The sequence below is a fragment of the Manis javanica genome, chromosome 13 (assembly GCF_040802235.1).
Source record: "Manis javanica isolate MJ-LG chromosome 13, MJ_LKY, whole genome shotgun sequence".
Taxonomy (NCBI): domain Eukaryota; kingdom Metazoa; phylum Chordata; class Mammalia; order Pholidota; family Manidae; genus Manis; species Manis javanica.
Window position 1 is genome coordinate 53,563,038 of NC_133168.1, and position 24,499 is coordinate 53,587,536.

Below are 24,499 nucleotides of genomic sequence, written 5' to 3' on the forward strand. Positions count from 1 at the left end.
CAGGAAGCTATATACTTAGTTTTCTTTCCCATAATTTTTTTCTATACTATTACCCTAATTAATACTGGTTTAGAAGATTCAGGATTCAAAGGAAATTTGGTCAATTTTCAGAAAGATCATTCTATGCAAAAGATTGTATTTGCCACTAATAAGAATTCAAAGTACATATTCTTACTTGTTTTTAATTCTCAAACTATTAACTTTTTTTTTTCCTTTGACATATTTTCATGTTGGTCCTACAACGACTTGAGGACCCTACTTTGGGACCCTTTTCACCTTGCTCTTTCTAGAAACTGAAGTCTTTGATCTGTCAGGGTCGTCCACAGTGGCTGAGCTCCCTCTAACAGACCCACAGATAACAAGGCATTCCTGAAATTACTGGGTTAGAGGAACATGAGTTCTTGGTTTCCTATGGGGTACAAGTCTAGGAGCATTTCACCTCAGACTTCTCTCTCTTTTGCCTTGATGTGAGCTTTTCCTCCAGAGACAAGATGAGGGAGAGACAGAGAGAGAGAGAGAGAGAGAGAGAGAGAGAGAGAGAGAGAGAGAGAGAGAGAGAGAGAGAGAGGGAGAGAGAGGCAGAAAGAGGAGGAGGAGAGAAGGAGAAGGGAAGAGAGGAAGAAGGGGAAGAATCACATGGCCAGCCAGTTCTCCAGGCAAATGCCATCTTGGGTGAATGCCCTGACCCAGGAAGGGGGAAGAGACCAAGGTGACCCCAGCGCTATAAAATTAGCTAAGTGGACTCTTGCCAGAAACATGTCACAGTAGGCTCCGGGAAGCAATTAGAGTAATATTTTGGCATCTTGCACTACCTAGAGGAAGATTCTCCTACCGCCCTAGTTACAGCCAAGATTTTCATTTGTAAATACGTAGGAAATCATTTTAGGATGCTGCAAAGAGATAGGTGTAAATAAACTAGAGCACTAATCTTCTCTTCAAACGCTGGCACAGCGGCCTGCGGAGCCAAGGCCGCGCCTCCCTTGCCCTACTGTCAGCCCTCCTGCTGTCCTCTTCCCGCCTCCTTTGCTTCTTCCACACAGAACCTTTTCAAATTGGCCAGCCCCCCTGTATGGTCTGCCAGGGAAATCTGGCCCCTTGCTAGCTTGCCCTAAGACCAAGGACGTCAACTGCCTTCTCATTTCTGGGCCAGGAGGATGCACCGAGACTATGGGCCAGAGCAATTTCCCAGCAGGAAGGACGCGGGTCTCCAGAGACACTGTGCATGCTGTCACTTCAAGCCCTGCGAACTTAACTTTCTTAAATCCCATGAAAGGATAAAGGTCCTTATCCCTGTTAGGGTGAGGGGCTAAGGAACTCACACTCAGGCAATCCGAAGAGCTGGGTACTAAGGCTCTAAGAAGCAGGCAGCAAACAGCATCCCACTGGTAAGTCAGGATCTCCTTATGTGCCAGTGTTAAGAATGTTGACATTTACCATCTAACTTTCTGGTCTTGCTTCTAAAAAATTAACTGGCATTAAAAAGCAAATCACACTGTAAAACTATGCCTCCATGGTATTTCCTCTCATGAACAATCTTTAGCGTGACCTAAATTACTAATTAAACTTTTCTGTTGATCCAATTCCTTACAGTTCTTTCCCTTACGCACATTTATAATCAGGGATCTCCAACTGGGGACATGTGTTTCAATGGTACCCCACCCCCACTTGAGCTTTGCTTTATCTTGTTAAGCATTTTTAGGCCATAAAATATGGGTGAGCTCAGAATACTTCTTGCTCATGTGTTAAAAGTGGCACCAGCACTTTTGCACCTGTTCTTCAAAACATGGAACTTTCAAGGAATTCTGCTTCATTTTCTTTTCAAAATATTTCCTTAGCACTGGAGCAGAGTGAGAGCCCAACTGTCATGGCACTTTCTGGAGAGCTTCTGGGATGACAAAGTGTTTACTACTCGAGAACGGCTCCTCACCTGCATCCTAAGAGGCACTGCCCAGCGCAGCCCAGCTTGGCCAGCCAGACTTGCGCCTGCTCCAGTCCCAACCCTCTAAAACTTAGGAGTCGAGGTGGAAAAGGCACCTTGAGTCCAATCTTTTCTTCACACTCAGTGACTCCTAAGACTACAGTGAAAATGAGGAAAAACAATAACTGGAAAGATATGTTTAGGATTCTAAGTAGGGGAATATATAAGGCAAATACTGAAGTCAGTGATTTATATTAATATAAAATAAAGAGAGATTAGTGAATCATTACTACATCTGTCATGTTTGGCCTGACAGGGAAAGCATTACAGAAAAGAAGCTGTGGTTTGGGCCCTGGATCAGCCAGCAAGCCGAGGTCCAGCTTCCTTAAATACCTGCCAGCTATTAAAGGTGGGGCCAACTTGAACCAGACTTGTTAGTTTTCAGTCTTCATATATACAAAATTCATATCCAAACATTGAGAGAACTCAAATGTGTTAGATTCCCCAAGCCGTTAATCTATTTCAAGAAAGAAGAATGGGGAGGAGGGGATGAGACAAGGACTTAGGGACAAGTTAACACAAAAATTCATTCATTCATTTTTTTCATTTAACAAATAAGGTTTGACAAGTAGGGGACATAGTGAAAGAGGTAATGGTTCCCCCGTCCTTAAGGCCCTTCTGGCCCTGCGGGAGCTACAAATGAGTAAATAGTTCTAATACTGTGAGCTGGGCCATGTGTGGTGCTGCAGGAGCACACGGAGGGGGGCTCAGTTGGCTCAGAGTTCAGCTACTTTTGAAGAAAGCACAGTAGGAGCCACTGGAGTCTGCTCCATGGTTCCAGGAAGTATAATCAAATATCACTGGAGAAATCTAAGACTTCTGATGGGCTGGCAAGCATTCCTACTGCCCTCAGGAGTCATTCGGAAACTTTAACTCTCTGCAGGTGTGGCCAACACCCCATATAATCCTTCGGGTCGTCCTCCAGGTGGTATCCAGAGGAGAGGCCCCTGCAGTAGTGCTAGTAGGTGGCATGGTGGCAGCATACCCCAGTGACACAGATGGAAAGACTGGGGGCGTGAAAGCTGACTGCCTGCGCTGAACTCGGCACACGACTTCCTACCACTGTGACCTTGGACCCATTACTTAACCTCTCTGACCCTCATCTTTAAAACAAGGGAGGTCAATGAGAGCATTTCTAATGCTTGTTCCAAATCCAAGATTCTATACAGCTAGATAGCCTTTGAAATTCCACAAAAGGTAATTATGGCTGTAACAGTCTTTTTCACATACCTCTTGGGTTTCCTTGGCTAAAAAATGGGCAAATGGAGAGATTATGAGGATCACACAAGTAAAGTGTTTTGAACAGTGCCTGACCCTTAATAAACACTCAATAAAAGCTAGCCCTCTGAGAGACATTGAGGGTTTCACATAAGAAAGGACCCTGGTTAATATTCCAACTCAGATGCTTAAGCAAGCATAATAGGGCAGTAAAGGGAAATAAAATGTAAAGGGATGCCATTCATGGAGCAGCTGTGGCGAATAACCATGTCAGAGGAGCTTAATTTCATTTCTTAGCTCTGCTGGAGGGAACATCATAACCAGGTTGAAAACTTTTGCTTTGTTCCCCATCATTTTAAGAGCAAGGAGGAAGCTGGGGCAGTCATACCTTTTCACTCCTCCTCTGACCACCGTGGGTAACTTCACAGCAGGTGGGATGTCCAGTGGCTAGGGCCAAGGCCTCTGGAAACAGGCGCTTTCATCCAGAGCCTGCCTCTGCCACTAACTAGCTGTGTGATTTAGAGCAAATTCCTCTACCTCCTTCCACCTTGCTTTCTCATCTGTGAAATCGGGATAACAATAGTATCTACCTTAGGATTTTTGTGTTTGGGAATTTAAGTATGCAATACATTTAAGCCTCTTAGAACAGTGCCCAACAATATTAGTGCTATATGTGATAATTATTGTATAATTTACTGTTACTCAAGGACAATACAAGGAAGTGTTCAAATGCACAAAATCATGAAATCCTAAGACAGAAGTGTCACATAACTAGATTTTGTTCCTACTCTGTTAAAAAAAAAAGAATGAATGAGATATGAAGCAGTGAACTCACTACCATAATGAAAAGGAAAACACACTAGATCTGGAGGTTTGTAAAAATCCTACATGTGAGGGGTGGCTTAGCTCCATTCTAGCTGGTATAGGAGATTCTCCTCCCAGGCACTCAATTTCCTCATCTTTAAAACAAGGGAGGTCAATGAGAGCATTTCTAATGCTTGTTCCAAATCCAAGATTCTATACAGCTAGATAGCCTTTGAAATTCCACAAAAGGTAATTATGGCTGTAACAGTCTTTTTCACATACCTCTTGGGTTTCCAAAAAGGATTCTCAAGTTGAAGAAAATGTCATTTGTTGGTTTTCTCAGTCATAATGCAAGAATCCTTAATCCATGAGAATGGATTATCTTTAGCAAAATTGGTAACTTTAAAAGCTCTCAGATTGGGAGAACACAACTGAAAAGGACATTTTCCATTCATCCTCAATGAATTTTTAGACTCTAACACCAAAACATAATCCATAGGCATCTACTACTAACTTATCATTAACACATAGCTAATGAATGTAGAACTCTTATCATGGAGTTTAGTTTAGCAATTCTCAACTAAATGAAATTAAGCTGATTTAGTTGAGCCTTTAAGACTTAAATCATAAATCCAAAGGATTTGGGGGACAAGCAGGCCTGTCCTCGGATTATGAGTGGGAAAGGAACTTTAAGAGGCTTTTTGCTGAGAGGCGGCTTCCTTTATAGCTTTGATAAATTGGGTGGTGGTATAAAGACTTCACCTGGGGAAAAAGGAAGGTTGTGTTGTGCGAAAAAAAGGCTGGGAGCATGACTGGAAATAAAATATTTGGATTATGAATATGCGCTTTGGGTTAAACAAGGTTTAGATTTTGGCTTTGCTACTTTTTAGCTTCGTGACCTTGGGCTGGTTGTTTAATTTCTCTAAGTCACACTTTCGTTAAATTTAATATTTTTTCTTACTTCATAGGATTACTGTGAGGATTACATGAGATAATATATGTAAAGCCCTTGGCTCATAATATTTAGGACCTAGGAAATGCTCAATAAATGGGGGCTACACTTGCTCCCTTAAATGAATAAAGGGCAGATTATCTGTATCATCTTTTGGTAAGGTCCTTATGTTTCCTTTGGAATGTTTCAGAGGACACACTAGTTAAGCCTTCTGCAATCACAATTTGGGTTCAAACCTCAGGTCGTTTTAATGAGTCCTAAAAAACCTATGGGTTTTTCCCAAGATCTATTCATGGTTTCATGTGGGCACAGGACAAAGGTTCACTTTGTAAGCCTGTCCAGCTAGGTTAAAAATAAAATATGCAGGAATGTGTGGAACTTCAACAATAGAATATAGGAAAAATGGATTATTCTTAGCTTAGAAAACAAAGGCATTCTAGGATATGAATATCTATGTAAATGTGTTGAAATGGTCTGGAAAGTAGACAACACAGTAACAAGAGTTACCTTTTGGGAAGATTGGGAGCAGGTGGGATTTATCTCAGTTTTAATGTTTTACTCATTTGTTTACACATTAGTTGCATAATTAAAAACCAAAAAACAAACTAAGAGGGAAACTCAAAGCAAGACATGGTACAAAATGAAATGAACTCTCAGAACAGAGAACTTGTGGACTGTACCAGTAGACAAGAATCAAGGAATTTACTACTGAGGCTGCCCATGACTTGATACAAAATCATGTTCTCCTTAGTTTGTCATCTGTCCTTGAGGAGAAAAGAGAGCAGGAGGGGAGAATTGTGATCCTATCTCTGACGACTGATGGACCCAAGTTAGAAGGCAGATGAAGGTTGCCAGATATCTTGGTGTATGTAAACTTTTTTTTCTGCAGGTTCTTAGATAAAGCATCAGTACCCTGGCTAGTTCTTTGCAAAAGTCAAGGACGACAGAGGCACCAGATGAAAGTTATTGGTAAGTTATGCTTTGAAGCGAAAGAAACCAGAGGTAAATCAGTATATTTATTAATGCATTTCAATAGCAAAGAAAATAAGAGACAACTTAAAAAAAAATCTGTGTAACAGCTATTTGATTGATTAAAGATATATGACTGAGGAGTTTTAAAATATCACCCTTACTCCCCTTCCTCATATCACCAAATAAATTAATTAAAAGAGTAAAGGGTTTAAGTACCAAATTATAGGTTATGGCATCTTTTATTAGCAAAATATTGGTTTACCTTGGGAAATTAGTATTCACAAAGGGCTCTTTTCTTGGAAAGAAATATTTTCATTACAGGGACAACTAGGAAACATTGGGTAGCTCTGAGAAGTTGCCCTGACTTGCTTTTTAATTCAGCCTGCAATCCCCACTACAGAGAGACCTGGCCTGGTGCTTGGGCTCCAGGAGCAGTAGCCAGGACAAGGTGGCTTTGCTTTGTTTCTAATGCATATCTTTTGGCGCATGGACTTGAGGGAAGATTTTGCTTTAGTAATGAGAACTTAGTCAAAGGCAAATGGGAACCTGCCCTGACATCTCTGGCTGGGCCTGACGTGCTATTTCCAGTCCTATCTTCCCAGCTTGCTCATTTGGTGCAGGGAGGTGGTCCAGCCAAGCGAGTAATTCAATGTGTTTTGCTGGGGGGCTAAGTGAAGGACTGTGTTTCAAGTACAGCACAGAAAGGACCTGAATGAGGGGAAGGACGAATGAATGGAAAGAGCCATTTTGATGGAATTGCCCCAGGGAATTAAATAGGTTGGGCGGCTGGGGGCTGTAGGATGCTTCTGTTGCTTAAGAAACTCTCCCCAAGAGTATCAGTCATCAGTCGCTTAACAATCATTCATTTCTCACCTTCCACTTGTGTATAAATTTGCAATTTACGCAGATCACCAGTGTGACTATTACAATGAACTGAGTGTATTATGGAACACACAGAAAAGAATAACCTTTTTTTTTTTTTGCTTGCTTGCAAGCAATGTAATGTTAATACTATGAATGGAAAAACAAGGAATTTAAGAAACAAATGGGTAGAGCAGCACAACCCCATATTACCACTCAAGTTCAAGCCACCCACTGCTCTCTTTCTACAAGAAAGGCAGTCATACCAAGCAAAATTGAAGCAACTTGAAAGAGGACTGAAATACAGGATTCCATCATTTCTGTAAAAGGTCATTCTAGTCCTTTGCTATTTTTACCGTAGAGACTCTGCTAGTTACTGGCTGAATGGGTTTGGGAAGCCAGAAGCTGCCACTTCTGAGACATGAAGATGATAATGCAGCCCTTGAGACTGAGTCAATGAATGGTGGGGAAAAAGTTGAACCCTTCAAAGATAAGAGAGACAGAGCCTGCTGACTTAGTCCCTGACTATATTACTAGCCATAATTGTACTCTGGCCAGTTCTCTTTGAAACTGCCTGTAATCTTGTGGCTTGACTGAGAATTTCCCACTCCCAGCTCAACACCCTCAAGACATCCCGGCCCTACCCCCAACCATGCCCCGGCGCCCCCACCCACATATTTGCATCAAGGCAGGTATATTATCCCGCTGGACCACCGCTTCCGGAAACAGGGCTTTCATTCAGGGTTCCGCAACAAAACCGTGGGCTCACTTCAGCTCAGCAAGCAAAGGCATTTCAGAGAGGAGCAGAAAACAAAAGAAACAAAACCTGTCCTTACCCGCTTCTTAAAAAATTGGAAGGCTGAGCATTTCTTGACTGGGAATCCATTCATGTCTTTGTTTACCATTTTCCACAGTGGGGAGTTCACAGTTGTAGATCCAGGGTGGCCCCCGCCTGGTTAGTGCATCTGGCCGCCGCCTTCCCTCCTGGAGACAGTTAATGAAGACCGAGCGGGATGGAGGACCTAGCGGGCTCAAGTCTTCACTCCCACAGTCTGCAGCACCGGCTACTGCAGCAACCTCGCCCCACTCTCAGCTGCCGCCGGCAGAGGCTTTTCTCCTTCCATCGTCGCTCCGAAACACCGGCGTCACCGCTCCAGGACCCCGGGAGGCGGCCGATCGCTGGGAGATGCTCCTGCGGCTGCCGAGCGGCGCAGGGCGGCCCCGCGCCCCGCCTACCTGGCTGCTCCGCGGAGGGGGCGCTGGGCGCTCGCGCTGCTCCAGGTGATGCGCTTCTGGAGGCTGCCGGAGAAGAGCTGTGCGTGGTTGTGCAAGTTCCAGTGGGAGCTGTAGTTAAGCAGCCGAGAGAAGGAGTAAGGAAGAGCAGAAGCCAGAGGGAGGGAGGGAGGGAGGGAGGAAGGGAGAGAGCGAGGGAGGGAGAGCCGCGCCAGGAGGCCGAGGGAGAGAGAAAGCGACGCTGAAGACGCAGCGATTCCTGAACATCTGAGCGGCGGGTGGAGAGCGGCTGCAGCGCAGGACACGCTGCAAAGGCAGTTGCCTCCCTTCGGGAGGGCTACTGGAATAGCGTTTGTATTTTCTTTTTGATGTTAGGACCGTTTAAATCAGAGTTTCGTATAAAATGCAGACTCTTTATTTTTCGCTCACTGGTATTCTTTTGATACTATTCCTGAATAAGTCTCTCAATGGAAATTGTAATAAAATGTATTCCTGATCTGTCCAAATGCGGAGAAAAAAGAAATAAAGGGCAAGCGTAGGTGTAGCAATGGACGATCCCTCACCGTACAGAAACTCCTAGGTGCCCTCTCCCCACTTGTCATAATGTAGAGGGCAGCGTGAAGGTAATTGTGTCTTTCCCACTAAAGAAGATTATTGAAAAACAGCACAATGGACATCTACAAAGTGTTTTATGCCAAAACACAATGAGCATTACTAAAAAGTATTACTGAATCCATTTCATGAACAGGAAGGACTGGTGAATAAGAGAGGAAAGCATTCTTCTATCCGTTGAAAATCTCCCCCCCCAAACCCTTACTCATGTTATTTCTTTGTACATTCAATTCATTTTAAAAAGCCATTTAATTTGTGTGTGGTCTGTCTGTCCATTTGTACTCTTTGGTGTTGGTATTTTATGGGGACTTTTAAAAGGTAAAGTTGATAGTTAAATGGAGAAAGCAAAGAAAATAAACTTGGTATCTATCGGGCACGGCTCCCACTTCAGTATGTGGCTTTCTGCCTGTCACCTGGCTTCACCGTGCCTCTGACAGTGCCTCATCAGCGCCCATGAAATGCCAGCAACCGCTCATACATTCTTTCACTTACTCATTCATGCAGTCATCCACTAGTTTGCTGTGTGTCATTTCATTTACCCATTAAATAAAATCCAAAATGTAGCAGGTGTCCCCAGGATGTGCAGCCTTTTCCCAATCACAAGGGAATAAAACTGATACATAAAGGAAAGGCACAATGCCTACTTGATAAAACTAATGGCCAGCCCATTAAAAACAAAATACCTAACATAGTCAAAATATTCGTTCGACAGTCTCTGGTAAGAAGAGAAAAATACAGGTTAATTGGGGAGGAGATGCCTTCCTTTCTTTGAATTGGTATACATTTCTATAGTAGCACCTGGTTTTTTGGGAAATAATGATGAAATCTTGTTTGCTTAATGCCTAAGGTTCCCAAAGGAAAAATGCAGCACAACCAAATGATGATGTTAGACTGAGGGAAAATGAACTGTTCATTTTGGAGAGATACGTTACGTTGTCCAAAAGGCAAGGATACATTCTTTAGTCTACAAATGAATAGGTTTTATGGTTCTTCTAAAGAGTTCACTTATAATTCTGGTAGTTCAAGATAATTTTTGAGGATGATAGGAACGTTCTTTTCCATGATTATGGTGGTGATTGTATGACCATGCATTTGGCAAAACTCATCAGGCTTCATATATGAGAAAGAAAAATTTTGCTGTATATAAATTATAGTTCAATAAACTTGATTTATCCAGGAAGTCATAGCCTAGTGGAGTGGAGAAGCACACATTGTGGTAAGAATGAATACCTATCTATCTATCTTTCTTTCTTCCTTCCTTCCTTCCTTCCTTCCTTCCTTCCTTCCTTCCTTCCTTCCTTCCTTCCTTCCTTCCTTCCTTCCTTCCTTTCTTTCTTTCTTTCTTTCTTTCTTTTTCTTTCTTTCTTTCTATATAAAAGCATAACCCCATCTCAGCTTGGAAAGGTGACAGATTGGCTTAGAATGGGTCTGAGGAGGCCCAAGAAATTTTTCTCAAAGAAATAATGATAGTGTAGAGCATTAAACAATGAGTAGAGGTCAGCCAGATGAAGGAAGAGAAGCATATAGAGCAGAGGTTCTGAACAGATCAGGGGACCTATTCTTTTAGACTGTATTTTGATCATGGCCATGCTGGGCATTCAATGAATGGTTTTCAAATAAATTAAATTAAAGATGTGTAAAGCTAACATCACTGACCCTGCCAACAGACTATTCATAGGAACTGATAAATACCTTTGAGATTCTTAAACCACTAAGAAAACTCCCACCGTTACCTGTGCTGAACTCTAGTAAAAGCAAATGACTTTCAATCCTCACCATTTCTTCTTTAAGCTTCAAAGATATTGATACCCTGGGATGACACATCTTTTTTATGAAAATCTCTAGTATTGTAAAGAATCCCTTGAACCTGCATTTGCTCTTTTGTATCATATTCATTTTTTCCTGCCACCAGATTGTTTAAACTATAACACAAAGAATTAAGAGAAGTAGTGAGGTAGGACTGATTGATCACTAATAGATTCATGAAGTAGAGAGACTGCTAAGTTGATTTGGAAGATCTGGTTACTAAACTCCCTTTTCTGGTTGTGTATCCTTGAACCAGTCCCTTCAGTTTACTAGACACAGTTTTCTCATCTGTAAAATAGTAACAATAAAGTACATACCAATGGCCTCATAAGGCAATTGTTATTACCAAGTTGGATGTGAAAGGACCTTGCAAAGCATTAATAACTCTGTATTTTTGCTTTTACAAAAGAAAGAGATGTATATTGCTGTAACACTTTTTTAGAAAGTTTATCTTTCCACAGATTAAAGTGTTCTTGTGTGATACATTTAGTTGTTGAATGGAATGTGATTCTTTTTTCTATAGCAACCTGGAACACAGAAGATAATAAACAAGAAAATATTTGTCTAGTTTGTCTAGTGACAAATGTCCTTAAGGAGAAAGGGACACAAATAGACCACATCATGAGAAATGTTTTACATTCCTCTTTGGCCTGGATAACTTGATCATATGGTTCAAACTCCAGCCAAAATGGTAGTGATGTATGTAATTAGAAACTAGGAAAGCCCATTGGGAATTCTGGGTTAGTTTTTATATATATGAAAGATCTTTTTTTTAAAAAAAATAAAAGAATCCTTTAGTATAACCAAAGTAGATTTCTTTTCATTTAATTCATGCATATATCAATGAAGAACTTAAAAAGAAAAAATAAAACCTAAAATATCAGTTCACTATATTTTTTTTGAGAGAAATAATTATGTTATAAACAAAAAGAATCAATACCAGGATGGATTCATGGCATTTTCAAGAAGAGATGCAAGTAGCAATGGATTGTTCTCCCTTTCGTAGATAAGGCTGAATAAGGACAAAGTGCAGTTTGTTTCCATTCTCACTATGTTAACAAAATAGTCATGCGATTGATAAATAACAGCTTCCTTATAAAGTCAGTATTTATCAACTATCTTCTAATTGGCAAAGAGGTAAAAAAATATTTCCAGTGTTAACTGATTTAACACCATTTACTGAATGCCAAGTATGTGTTAGTCACTGCATTTATAAGAAAGAGAAAAAACAAATAATAAAAAGACCTGCATTTGTCTTAGCAAATCCCATCTAATAATAGAACTTAATTCATATTTAAGGTATTTGATTTTTTTCTAGAGATATGGTTTTGGCCATATCACCAAATAAACCAGACTTGTATTTATCTCTATTATATGAAACATTTTTTAGATAGAATCACAAAATTTAGTTCCCTAACTCAAGTGAAGCTGTAGCAGCTGATTAAAAATTCACGCCACCTCCAAATATCTCTTTCTGATACTTGCTCTTTACCTGGGCCTGATCTTCCACACGGGTACCGCCAAATGCACACTTTTCTCTCTCTGCTTTTTCTTCCACGTGTTCTATATAATAAAATGGTACCAAAGTATTTATTTACGACTTAGCCTCTTCTGACACAAGGCACAAAGAAATCCCTGTAGCAATGTGACAACATGCAGCCCAGGGGACAAATCAATTTGTTAGCAATTGCTCATTTGAATATGATAAATCATTCAGCATGAACAGTGTATGTACAACTCTCCTGGATTTCACATTTATGCCTTTGCTTTTATTTCCATGTTTAAATCATACAAAGAACATGTCAAGATTGTTTATTTTAAAGAAAATATACTAGTTTGAGCTCCCATTTAAGGGCCTGTCATTATAGTTATCTCTGTCTCCTCAGTGAGGGTATTTTCAGTATCATGGTAAGACTTTGTCATTGTGTAAATCTCATTGATAGAGACCTCGTAAACATACAGAAACACACTTCTACACACAGATGCACACATGTACAATGTCAGCGGAATTGAAAAAAACAGGTCAGTAGAGCATTCTGCAAAGGTCATTATCATTTATGAATCAGATTGCCTTCTGAATGACATTGAGAAATGAAGTAGATGATAATGGATTTTACAGCCTTTTTATAAATTGACATAATTTTTTTGAACTCTTCAGTGATTCTTCTCTTTTTCTTTCAACACTCAACCTTTGAGGTTGGGTTCAATATAATTCCTTAACTGAGGCCAGAAAATCCCATTTTCAATGTGACTTGTCCAAAAGATGTTCATTAGCTACTTTTCTACATGCAGCACAAATGAACCATAGCGTGGGGGGCTTGCTCCTGTCGATGTCTCACCATGCTGTGATGGAATAGTCTATTGTGATCGGTATTGATTTAGAAGACACTGGAGGGAAATTAGTAGCCCATACCAGATGCCTGTTTTCTCTACTCTATAAGCATGATCTCTGGCTTTATCTCTATGCGCACATGAAACAAAAAGCTGAGTCAATTTCTCAGATAATTCAAATTAGCTAAGAGTTGCAGAGGAGGGAGAGTGAGCAGAGTAGATAATGTCCAACAGCAGGAGCAGCTCTGGGAAAGAGACAAAGAACTGTCTCACATCTTAGAATTATAGAAAATGCTGAGCCTTAGGGTGAGTTGATGACTGGCTTCAATTTGAAACTCTCTCAAAGTTTACCTGGGGTTTATTTGTTTTGTAAATTATGCTTATTTAAATTGAATGCAATTTTATTTCCTCTGCCTCATTTTGTTTTCATGGGAAATGTGCTACCATGAATATAGAGACAACTTAAAATTACTGGAGTGGTAATAATAAGAATTGGAACTAATGGGATCCCTTCTGAAGTTACTATGGTTTAGTAGAATTAGCATGGCTTTGCTGTAGATAGATTTGAATCCTGCCTCTACAACTTACTTGTTATGTGGCCATGGGCAAGGTAAAATAGACATAATACTACCTATGCAATTGATTTGTTGTGAGAATTAAAGGGGATTTAGTACACACACAGATGCACATATGTATACATGCACACACACATATCTATATGTGTATCTATATGTATACATGTGGTTTACATCTATATGTGAGTTTTAAAAACATGGCTGCAAATTCCTCAATTCAAATTCCTATTAACAAGTCAGGTTTATGACCCCTGTCCTTGGATCTAGGTGGGCTTGAGGCTGCTTTAAACTGCAGTACAGTGGAAGCGATGCTGTGTGATTTCTGAGGGTTGGCTACAACACATATGTTGTTTCTGCTTTGTTCACTGAAACAGTCTCGCGTGGAACCCTGAGCCACCATGAAAGAAATTTGCTCAGAGACTGCCATACTGTGAGGAAGCCCAAGCTACACAAAGAGGCCAGGAATAGGCATTCTGGCAGTCTCAGCTGAGCCCAGCCTTTGAATCATCCCAGCCCAAGCACCAGACATGTGAGTGGCAATGCCTTCAGATGATTCTACCCCTGAAGGTTTGGGTTCCCTCAGCTTTTGGAGGTTTTTCAGTGGAGGTGCCAGGCTTCATGCAGCACAGATAGAGTCTGTGGGTGTGGTGTTGTTTTATATCACTAAGTTGGAGGTAATTTGTTATGCAGCAATAGATAAATATTCCTTGTATCCCTTCCCTCACCTCTAGGAACATGGTTCATGCTCAATAAATAAGAACACAAGGAGACCTTCAAATGCCAAAAAAATGTTCATTTAGTAATGGTTAACAATTTAGATGAGAAATGGTCAAATTGACATTAATAATTGGTGAGGAAGTTGTAGGGTGTTGCTTTCGTTTAGGCAACATGTCTTTGAGCTCTGTATGTTGTTATTGCCTTAGTCAGCTGGGGCCGCTATATCAAAATACCATAGACTGGGTGGCTTAAACAACAGAAACTCATTACCCCATAGTTCTGGAGGGAGACCAGAAGTCCAAAATCAAGTTGCCAGCATGGTCAGTTTCTGATGAGATCTCTCCTCTAACCTGTAGATGGCTGCCTTCTTGCTGCATTCTCACACGGTGGGAGGAGGAAAGAGTGGGCAAGCTTTCTGGTCTCTTCTTACAAGGATGCTAATCCCATTATGATGGCCCCTCTCTTACAACTTCATCTAATCTAATTATCAACTAAAGACCTATCTCCAAACAGTATCCTATTTTGAAGAGTTAGGGCTTTAACACACTAATTTTGACACATAGTTCATGCCCATTCAGTCAGTTCATTCAGTTATTCTGTGATGTGAAATTAGTTTTGGTACTGATGCACTCTCAATTACCATATTAATTTCAAAAGTGAATATTATTATATTGCTTATTCAGTAATAGGTAGGAAAAGTTGTCAAAACAGTCCATGTGGCAAGGAGTTGATATAACTTCTATACATAAAGCTCCTATACATTTATAAGCAAAAGACAACTTAATAGAGAAGATGCCTAGGATATAAAAATCAAATCAGTAAAGGCATAATGCAAAACAACAAAGATATATGCAAATCAACATATGTAGAGATGCTCAAATTTCTAGTCATTAGGCAAATGCAATTTAAAATGACAAGATAGCATTTTTCACTTATCAGACTGGAAAATATTTAAAAGGCATTATGTAGTCAAAGCAGGCCAGACTCTAGTGAAATAGGTACTCTTATATAGTTGGGGGGAGTTTGAATATTTTTGAAGATAATTTAGCAATGTTTGTATAGAGTTAAAATGTGCTTATGCACCAACTTGGTAATCTTACTTCTAAGAATAAACCCTTCAAAAATATACATAACCAGTATGCAAGACTCTATGTATAGGGATACTTAATGCAAAGTTGGTTGTAATAGCAAGAATTTGGGGAAATAGAAATATAATTCAATGCATTATACAACCATAGTAAAGAGTGTTGTGCAGATATTAAAAAGTATGAATCTAAAAACTTGTGTAATATATTATCAAGTTAAAAAAATGTATTATCCTAATGTTTCCTAGAGAAAAACAACTTATTTTTGTGTGAGCATAGAGAAATGAACAATTGCTATACATCAAGTAGTTGAAATCAGTTCCTTCAGGAGGATGGTGGACACAGTTCACTTTTTTCTTTATAATAAACCGCTGTAGTTTTGTACTTATTACAATAAACTTGAGTAACATTGAAAATCCTATAGCTTACCAAATATACCCAGATCATCTCATTACCAGATACATCACTTTGGTCCTTTGAAAGCTACCATCCACTCATCTTTGATTTTAGGTGTTGTGCTTGGTGTTAGTGCATTTACAAAGAATAGTGTTTGACCACAGCCAGCACCTACAACTGTAGAATGTAACATAGAGCTAGAAGGGATCTTAGAGATTTTCTAATCAAATGCTTCATTCTATAAATGATGAAACCAGGCCCAGGGAGAGACAGACTTGCCCACAATGACATCGTAGTTAATGACAATCCCATTCTGACTCTAGCCAGTCACAGGTATCTATCAAATCTATACAAACTAGAGTCGAAAATATAGTAAAATGCATTCATCAAGCAAAAGGACAGCAAGTATTATTGACAATCCTATTATTCCTTAGATGCTGGGCTCAGGACTGGGCATCTGTCACATTTCTTTAGGCTGTAACTCATTTTCTTTAGACTCAGATCTTGGACATCAATGCTTGTTTTTATAATAGCCTATGTGACAAAGCTTGTGTGGGGAATTATAGCTGGTGACTCTTCTTTTTCTTTGCCTTCTCTTACTGATCATAAAATCAGTCAAGCAACCTCTCCCTACTCTAATCTTCTTACTCAAAAGAGATCAGCTCCTCCAAACAGGATTCTGGTAGTGATTAAGAATTTAATTGAATTTGCATCACAAGGTTTTCATGAAACTTTCCATTCATTCCTGAAGTAAAGAGATCTAAAAGGAGTGGAATGAAGTTTTCCAGATAGAATAGGAAAAACCATTTTGTTAAAAATATAATACTCTGAAAAAAAGCTGGCTACTTTGTAAAGTTCTGTGCATCTGAAAATCATTGGAATTGTGAAAGGTCAGACACTGAAATTGCTAAACACATTTTAGTGACAGGATTTCTCATTTGATTTGGCTTTTTTTTCCACACTATCTTGTCGTTGAAGTGCAGACTTGACATCTGGGCAGAAGCTATTGAATAGGGCAGGGGAAGACCAATATGTTCTTCGAATATGCTGTTTATTCATAATTTAAAAATACTTATTCCTTATCTAGCCTATCATTTTACATTTCTATTTTTAATTTTTAATATAGGGTTTTACTAGAGAGTTCTGCCTAGAATTCTTTCTCAGCTCTGGTTGAACAGAGTACCAATAATTTAGCTTTTCTGGGAGAGCTTAAAGTATACTTAAAGTGGGTACTCTTATTTTTACCCAGTGTGTGCTATTTTTATAATGAAATGGACCATTGAAAGGCTTTTAAAATGTAAGATAAATGCATGTTTTATTACAAGGTATTCTAGATGGTGCACAAACATGAAATCTTAAGGAAAAAGAAAGGACCTAAGACAAAACTTCCCCTCTCTTTGTAAGTGTCTATATTCTAAGCTGTATTTATTTAGTCTACTGGGTGTATATTACCCCTGTTTGGATGAGGAAGGGGAGAGAGTCTAAATAAAAGACATGAGTTTCACCCCTTCATCTCAAGCATTCAATATGCATATTTAAATCAATACCAGGAAAATAAGCACACAGTGCAGTTCTGTGCTAGAGGCAGTGTGGCCAGATGGCTAGGAGTAATGATGCCTGGGTTTGAATGTCTCCATTGCATCTTAGCTATGTGACTTGGGACACAGCCCTTAAGCCTTCTAAGCTTGTTCCCCATCTTTAAAGTACAGATAATAGTTGTACCTGTGTCCCTGAGTTCTTACAGTCTTTAAAAGATATGTGTAAACTGTTTAACAGAGTGAATGGCATGCTACACTTTGGCTATTATTGTTTTTACATGGAAACATTGATAGAGGAGGTTCTCACTGAAACCACTCGCTACCAAAGAGCACACAGGCAGGAAGGGAAGTTGTGAGTGTCAGTATACTCGAAGCTAAACCAGAATCCTGTTGACTAATTAATTGGTATGTTTGGCTTTCCCACATGTTACAAAGGGAACACTCCCACTCTCACCCCCAATTTTAGGCAGGATCAAAAACTTAAAATTTGTTAAGAAGTGTGTGGGCAAAGGAAATGAATGAGAGAACTGGGCCCCTTCAGGACCTGAGCTGAATGGGGGCTCTTTGAAAAGGTGGCTTCTAATCACCTGTTGCTGATTATTGCCAAATGGAAATGTCAGCCCAGTGATGGCAGATCTTCTGATGTTCTAGAGAAGCTCAAAAAACACCCATTCATGTAAAATTTTCCTAATTTAGAAAACTCTCTCAAAGACCAAAAAAAAAACCCAAAAACTATAGGCTGGATCTAGCTTTCCTAGGTTCTTAGTTGCCTCAGGGGATATATAACAGCTTTTTATTTCTAGTTCTCCACCACAGAGGAAGAAAGAGATTGGTGGGTCTCTCAAGTCTGGGTTCCTGGACAGGGCAAGCTGGGCAGTTTTGCCCCATAGTGTAGCCAGGGGTGAGATGCCCCCTAGACGTGTGTGTGTGTGTGTGTGTGTGTGTGTGTGTGTGTGTGTGTAAAACTAATCAATATCCCACAGATAGTGACATTTATATAGCTTAAGTGTCAGGGAACAATTCATATCAATTATACATGCAAACAACTAGTTTCAGTACCATTCAACTTCCATTGTTTTGTCTGCAGACATATTATACAATAGGGAAGAACCAAATTTTACTAAAAAGGGACAGCATTTATGGAAACAGCTGCTTAAGTAACATTTGAGGCTGTGATTTCAACCAGCACTCACTCCACAACTGTTTATCAAGCATCAACTACAAGCTGCTCTCTTCACACCCTTTCTCTGGACCACCTTGCAACAAGCAGTGTGAATATATTAGAGTACAGTAAGTGACAGTGAAGGCAAAGGGGCTCATATGGATTTGGGGGCAGCAGCCTTGTCCTAATGAATCCATGTTTTTAACAATGATCAAATAAGCAAAATCTCATTCAGAAAACACCAAAACTGACTGTAAATGCATGACTGTGTTTAAGTAGAGAATGAAATGAACCACTGAGAAGTTATTTTATTTGCCCTGTGTCTAAAAAGAAAAACCAAACCAGGTTGAGAAATTAACACTTCTTTCAGTTTTTTCTTCTTCCATTGAGTCTTATAACTCCATAAATTCAAATTTCCTGGACAAAGTCAGATTAAATAATATTTAATAACCAATAATAATGACATCACTTTTGCTTCCCAAATTTACATCTTTTATGTTTTCTGAGAAGACACTGTGTTTTACTTTTGCTTACCGTAACAGATTCAGCTTGCTATCTCTCCACTGGCTTGTCCCAGCTCAGGAACTTAATTTACATTCTAAGTAAATACAGTGCAGACATCTGACCATGTGCAATGCATTGACTGAAATCCTCTAGGCTCAGTCGCCACTTCCAATTTTGAGGATTCATGATCCATTTCTACTGGAAATGAGCTGTACCATTCTGGACAGCCATGGGAAGGCACACTACAGCTAACTGATATCACAGAACAGCTCCAATTGGTTTTCCCTACACACAATCTCTTCAAGTCTTTTACATTTTGGGACTCAAACTGCATAATCCTCTACTTCGTTATCTAATTGAGCGGAAATCCTTTTTCTTGGTAATGGAGAGCTTTAGATCGCTACAAAAAAAATGCAAATACCTTAATATTATGCAATATGCTGCTTCCCTAGGATGAGTTTAAAGACTTTTCATGGGAAAATGATACTAACTCAAAAACTTAATCCTTTTCAATTTCTATATTGCTCTTTCATATTGAGCCCAGCCTCTTATGTCATCACAAATGTTTTCTCTGTGAATGTAGATCCTATGGACTAGTTATTGTGAAGATTAAGTTCATGCAGGTGAAGGACCTAGGATGGTATCTGGAACACAGTTAATAGTTAAATATTTATTATTATCATCCGCAATATAAATGTCCCTCTAGCATTTTGTCATGTTGTTTCTTTGGGATGTGAGATTTCTACTTTGTGTTTTGTATTAGGACTTCTGGTGATGATACTCAGGACTGGAGTTTCCCTCCTCAGAGCTTAAGAACACCACTTCATAACAACTAGTTTTCCTCCTGTTTCATCCAATCATATCTCACAGATGCTTCCAGACTAGGGCTTGACCAAACACATCAGCAGATTTTTACTGAATGCCTATTGTGCGTAAGGCATAGTAACTTGTAAAATATTTTTTAGGACTTTTCCTTGCTCTGAAAGAGGTGATCAGCTTAGACAAATCAAACTTTACTTAAAGGACAACAAAACAAAAATAATATCAGGGCTGAGTATAATCAGGAGAGACAAAGGAGTGGTCTAGACGGGTGGTTCTAAGGAGGGAATAATCGGCACCTACTGGAATGGAGCAAGCAGGTCTCAAGCAAGAGGTGGATCTCAGAATAAAGAATGTGGGGATTTTACTCTTCAAATAAAACTGGATCTGGAGAAGGGAGAGTAGAAGGGTCAAAGATCATAGAAACTGGAAAGTGGAGAGGAAGAATGGTGCAGGAAGCTAGGGAAGGACCTCCCACCTCCAGGACAGGTTGCTGAGCAGAAGCAGATTTGGTGCAGGCTATGTTCTAATGGGGACCACAGGGAGCCTTTCAATGATGACTTACTCTTTCCCCTCCTGAGCATTGCCTGTGGACTTATTACCCTCCATCTTTAGGTACTGAATTCCATTTTCTACATCAACTCCAACAGAAGTGAGGGGGCATGGACATCTTATGAGGAGGAGGGGTGTCATTCTGGCCACTTGGGTCAAAGCAGGACTCAACAGAACCAATCAGACATTCCCCTTTGAGTGAGGACATGGATGGTCTCAGCGTCCCAAATACATACAGAAAAAAACAGGTATAAGAAGTAATATCTAAGTTTTCAGAAGAGGAAGATTTAAACAGTTCTTAAGTGCAAAAAGAGTGCCACTCACAACTGGACTCTTAATCTATACAAAGTATTTGTCCTGTGATGCAGACGCTACGTTCAATCATATAAAAACTGAAATATCAATCATCTTCAGTAACCACTTTAATCCCTTCTTTTAACCAAATCATAAAACATTATTCTTTTGGGATTGTCTCAAAGGATTATTGCTACATGGTTGTCCCGAATAAGCAAAGAAATTACCATTTAGTGATATGATCAACACAGAGTTTCAGGACTGAAATGATGGAGTTGGCTTGTATGGCAGATGACTTAACAATGGCCAAAAGCAGAGAAAGAAAACCTGAGAGATCAGCTTGTGCTTCATTCACTCCTGGATCTGCACTCTCTGGGTCAGATTCCAGCCGACTGAAGAAGTTTATGGGCTAGATGGCTGTCCACCCATGTATCACCCATTTGTCCATACATCCATCTAACACATATTTACTGAGTGATTACTGTGTACCAGAAATTCATGTAAGAGCAGTGATTTTAGCAGTAGGGAAAAAAGGGAAAAAACCCTAGTCTTATGAGGCTTATATTTTAGTGGGGGGCAGATAAATAGAAAACAAAATAAATAAGCAAAAATTAAAGTAGATCATGGAGAAAAAGAGAATAGGAGAGGGGAATGAGAAGGGTCAGGGTTACGGGAGGGAAGGTGCCTTTGAATGAAGGCCTGCAGAGGCCTGCGGAGCAAGCCATGTGGGAACTGGGGTGCATGTTCCCGGATGGGAATCAGCAAGGACAAAGTCTGAACTTGTTAATGGTACATGAAGGCTATTGTGTGATCAGCAAGCTGAATTTTCCAGAACTTCAATGACTCTGATAGATTTATAACAATGAATGACACATGATGAGACTTTGATCAAGGTTGACATCCACTCTTTGTTTAAAATTATCTACTGCCAGAAGATGCTAAAGCTAAATATTGACCCAATTTTTCCATATTGCACAGAATTGTGTTTTTGTTTGGAAATAAAATATGAAGTCATTCCAGCAGGATTGGAAGCTTCTCTGATACTGGAGGGGGTGTGCCACTTGGTACCTAGGAAGTTGGTGGCGATGGTCAGTCAGTGACTACCATGCATGATGCCTCTTGACAAATTAGAACAGAAATTGTTAAGGCCTGACTTCATTCTAACACAATCCTTAACTATCAGAACAGCAAGAAAACACTTTTCAGAATCATGCCCCCTTCCCTAAGCCCCTTATTAGATTAATATAAAGTTGCATCTTTCATGGAAGTCAGCACTCAACATGCTTTCCCTTTTAACTGGCATCATTAATCAATGTGGTATTAATCCCAAAAGTAGACCTCCCACACTGGGGCAACTGGGTCCTCTGTTGTTCCATGGACAAAGGCAACACTTTTTTGACTGCAGGGTTTATTCAACCTTTATGCACTTCAGTCCCTTGGTGGGTCTCCTGAGACCAATAGCTCATTTTTACAAGAGCTATCTTCAAACTCTGTACTCAGCCTCACTCCCTCTACTATAGTGCAATAATAGTTGAGTCTTTAGACTAATTGGACATTTGAGATCTTCAGATACCTGAAGACTTCATGTCTTACTCCACAGTAAGCGAAAATTAGTCTTCATTTTGAAGTCACATTCTGGTGCTAGCAGGGAATTCTGTTTGAATCCTTTTATTTGTGCAGTGAAAATTCTGACCATATTTGGTTCTTCATAATCGCAGTCTATACTTTAGAACAAAGTAGAAAGAAACCAGGACAGAACTCAGGCATCCTTACTGTGAGCCCATTTTGGGGTCTAATAGCCCATTTTGGGGTCTTCTTAGCTTGTAGTTAAATTATCGGTAGTAAGTTATCTTACAATTTATTTCTCATGGTGCCTGGCATATTTATGAAGAATCTGTATTAAGTAAATTACATGCTGGTTCACCAAAAGTTCTTCTCCCACCTGTCTCTTTTTTCCCCAGAAGTGAAGCATTTCTTTGCATGTCATGTGTATGTATGTGTGTGCATGTAAGGGGATGGGCAGACTTCTGAGTCAGAAGACAGGAGAAAGGCTTCTTCCCCACCTGCATTACATGGTCACTGGTGGTACATTTCTCCATCTTTCAGTTAATCTCTCTGCCTCATTTCCTTCAGAGGAAGATACCTTTTTCTTAAACGGGATTTTGTGGGATAAAATGAGCTGATACATGTGAATAACCTAGAGGCTACAAGTATTATCCCAGTTTTAACACATTGATCATCATGAGTACAGACAGAATCCCCAGGTGTTAACCCATGACTACTACTACTCACCAGCTTTAGGAAAATTATTTAAAAAATTATTTCAGTTACTCCACTTGTGGGAGGAGGGTAGGCATTATGCAGATGTGAAGCATATCATCTGACAACAGATCAATACAGAGCAGCTATAATGGTTTGCAAGGCATGTGGGGAGTGTGCCAAAGATCCAAACCAGCTGGAGCCCCAGAAACCTGACCTCGGGAGACACCCAGCTCGCTGAAAGCCTGGGACCCGGGCAGTGGTGCAGTGGCCTCTGGCCCCCAGGGGTGTGTGCCCTGCTGCTGGCTCCTTTGCCTGTGTTCCTGCCCTTTCCTGGACCCAGGCATGGGCATGCAGACCTGCTGGCCTCAGGGTAGGTGCCAGGGTGGAAGTGGAGCCAGGCTTCTTGGATAACTCCTCCCTTGGAAATAAATTTCAGTGACTAACTGCAGATTTCATTCATCTTAATAAAGGACTACTCCTATTATGTTTTATTAAAATAGAAAGTGGATTTAGGAATATCCAGGAACAGTCATATTTGCCACACACTGGCACCTGTGAGAAACCTAAGGAATAGCAAATTATTATTCGAAGTTCCATGCCTGAACACTTTTCCTTTGCACAGATGCTTCTCATCAGAACTGTTGTCTGTGATCATGGCACTCAGAATGACAGACTTGTGCACGTTATAGATACTGTTTTTTTTAAGCCAAGACATTTCCTTTTTCCAATCTGTGCATATTTACTGCATAGTACTTAAATTACACGTGGCAAAAACTTCTTTCTTATGATTTGGTAGTAAACCAATTATCAGCATTTTATTTAAAGTGTGCCTAGTATTAGGCAGACAATAGCTAGATTATACACCAAAAATAATCATTCTGTTCAGTATATTTGGGCAAACATTCACTGAATGCCTGTTTGATAGCAGGCACCGTGCTTGGCATTGAAGAGACAAAGATGAGTAAGATATGGATCCTGTCCTCAAAAAGTTTATGAAGTTGTTGGGGGTAGAGTAGGGAAGGCACAGCAAACCTATTTTCAATACATAAATGTGCTGGAAGAAAAGGTGGTGGAGCACCAAAAAGTGGAGCTTCCAATCTGAAAGTTCAGAGAAGGCCTTTCCAGGCGTTTGAGAGGAGCGTCAAGAGGACGAATAGGAGTCGGCCCTGTAAGTGATGGAAGGGTGGGGAAGGTAGAGGGAAGAGTCGGTGGTTGGGTAATAGCAGGGGCAGCAGTACAGAGATGAAAAAGGACTTTAGGCCTGCAGATAAATAGACAAGGAAAGTGTGAGGCAAGATGTGGCAGAAGATGAGACTGGAGAGAAAGGTAGGCTCTACCCTTGCTAAGCAATTCAGACTTAGGGCAGGGGTTGTTGGTTGGAAAAGGTGGGTAGTGACTCTGCACTTGGGCTCATCCGTAGAGTATATAGAGATTTTTGAGATAAAGCTTTTCCCACCACCAAGTGGAAAAGAATGTCTGAAAGGCCCACACCCAGGGAGGCTGCATGACCTTACCAGCTGATAAATATGGTGGCTTCTGTTTACAGACATGGGTCATCTTCAGTGTTTGGTAATAACCTTTCTTTTCCAAATTTTAACTCCACATTTTTATAAGAACTGGGCTAGTATTTTAACACAACTTTAAAAATATTCATGTTAAAAATAAAGATAGGCCAATTAGGATGGCCAAAAGACATAGAAAAGACTATTAACAACAAATGCTGGTGAGGATGCGGAGAAAGGGGAACCCTCCTACCCTGCTGGTGGAAATGTGAACTAGTTCAACCATTGTGGAAAGCAGTATGGAGGTTACTCAAAAAACTAAATAC

The 24,499-nt window shown here is 40.1% G+C and overlaps 1 protein-coding gene across 2 annotated transcripts in view; it reads right to left on the reverse strand.

Moving 5' to 3' along the window:
- Nucleotides 1-8,097, reverse strand: part of SGK1 (serum/glucocorticoid regulated kinase 1) — a 106,781-nt gene extending 98,684 nt beyond the window's left edge. Inside the window, exon 1 of one of the 2 annotated variants that reach the window (XM_017655290.3) lies at nt 7,622-8,097. In XM_017655290.3, coding sequence (XP_017510779.1) covers nt 7,622-7,690 — 69 coding nt within the window. In that variant the 5' untranslated portion in view covers nt 7,691-8,097. The remainder of the gene's footprint in view (nt 1-7,621) is intronic. The other variant, XM_017655291.3, reaches the window with a different exon arrangement.
- Nucleotides 8,098-24,499: the final 16,402 nt, after the last annotated feature.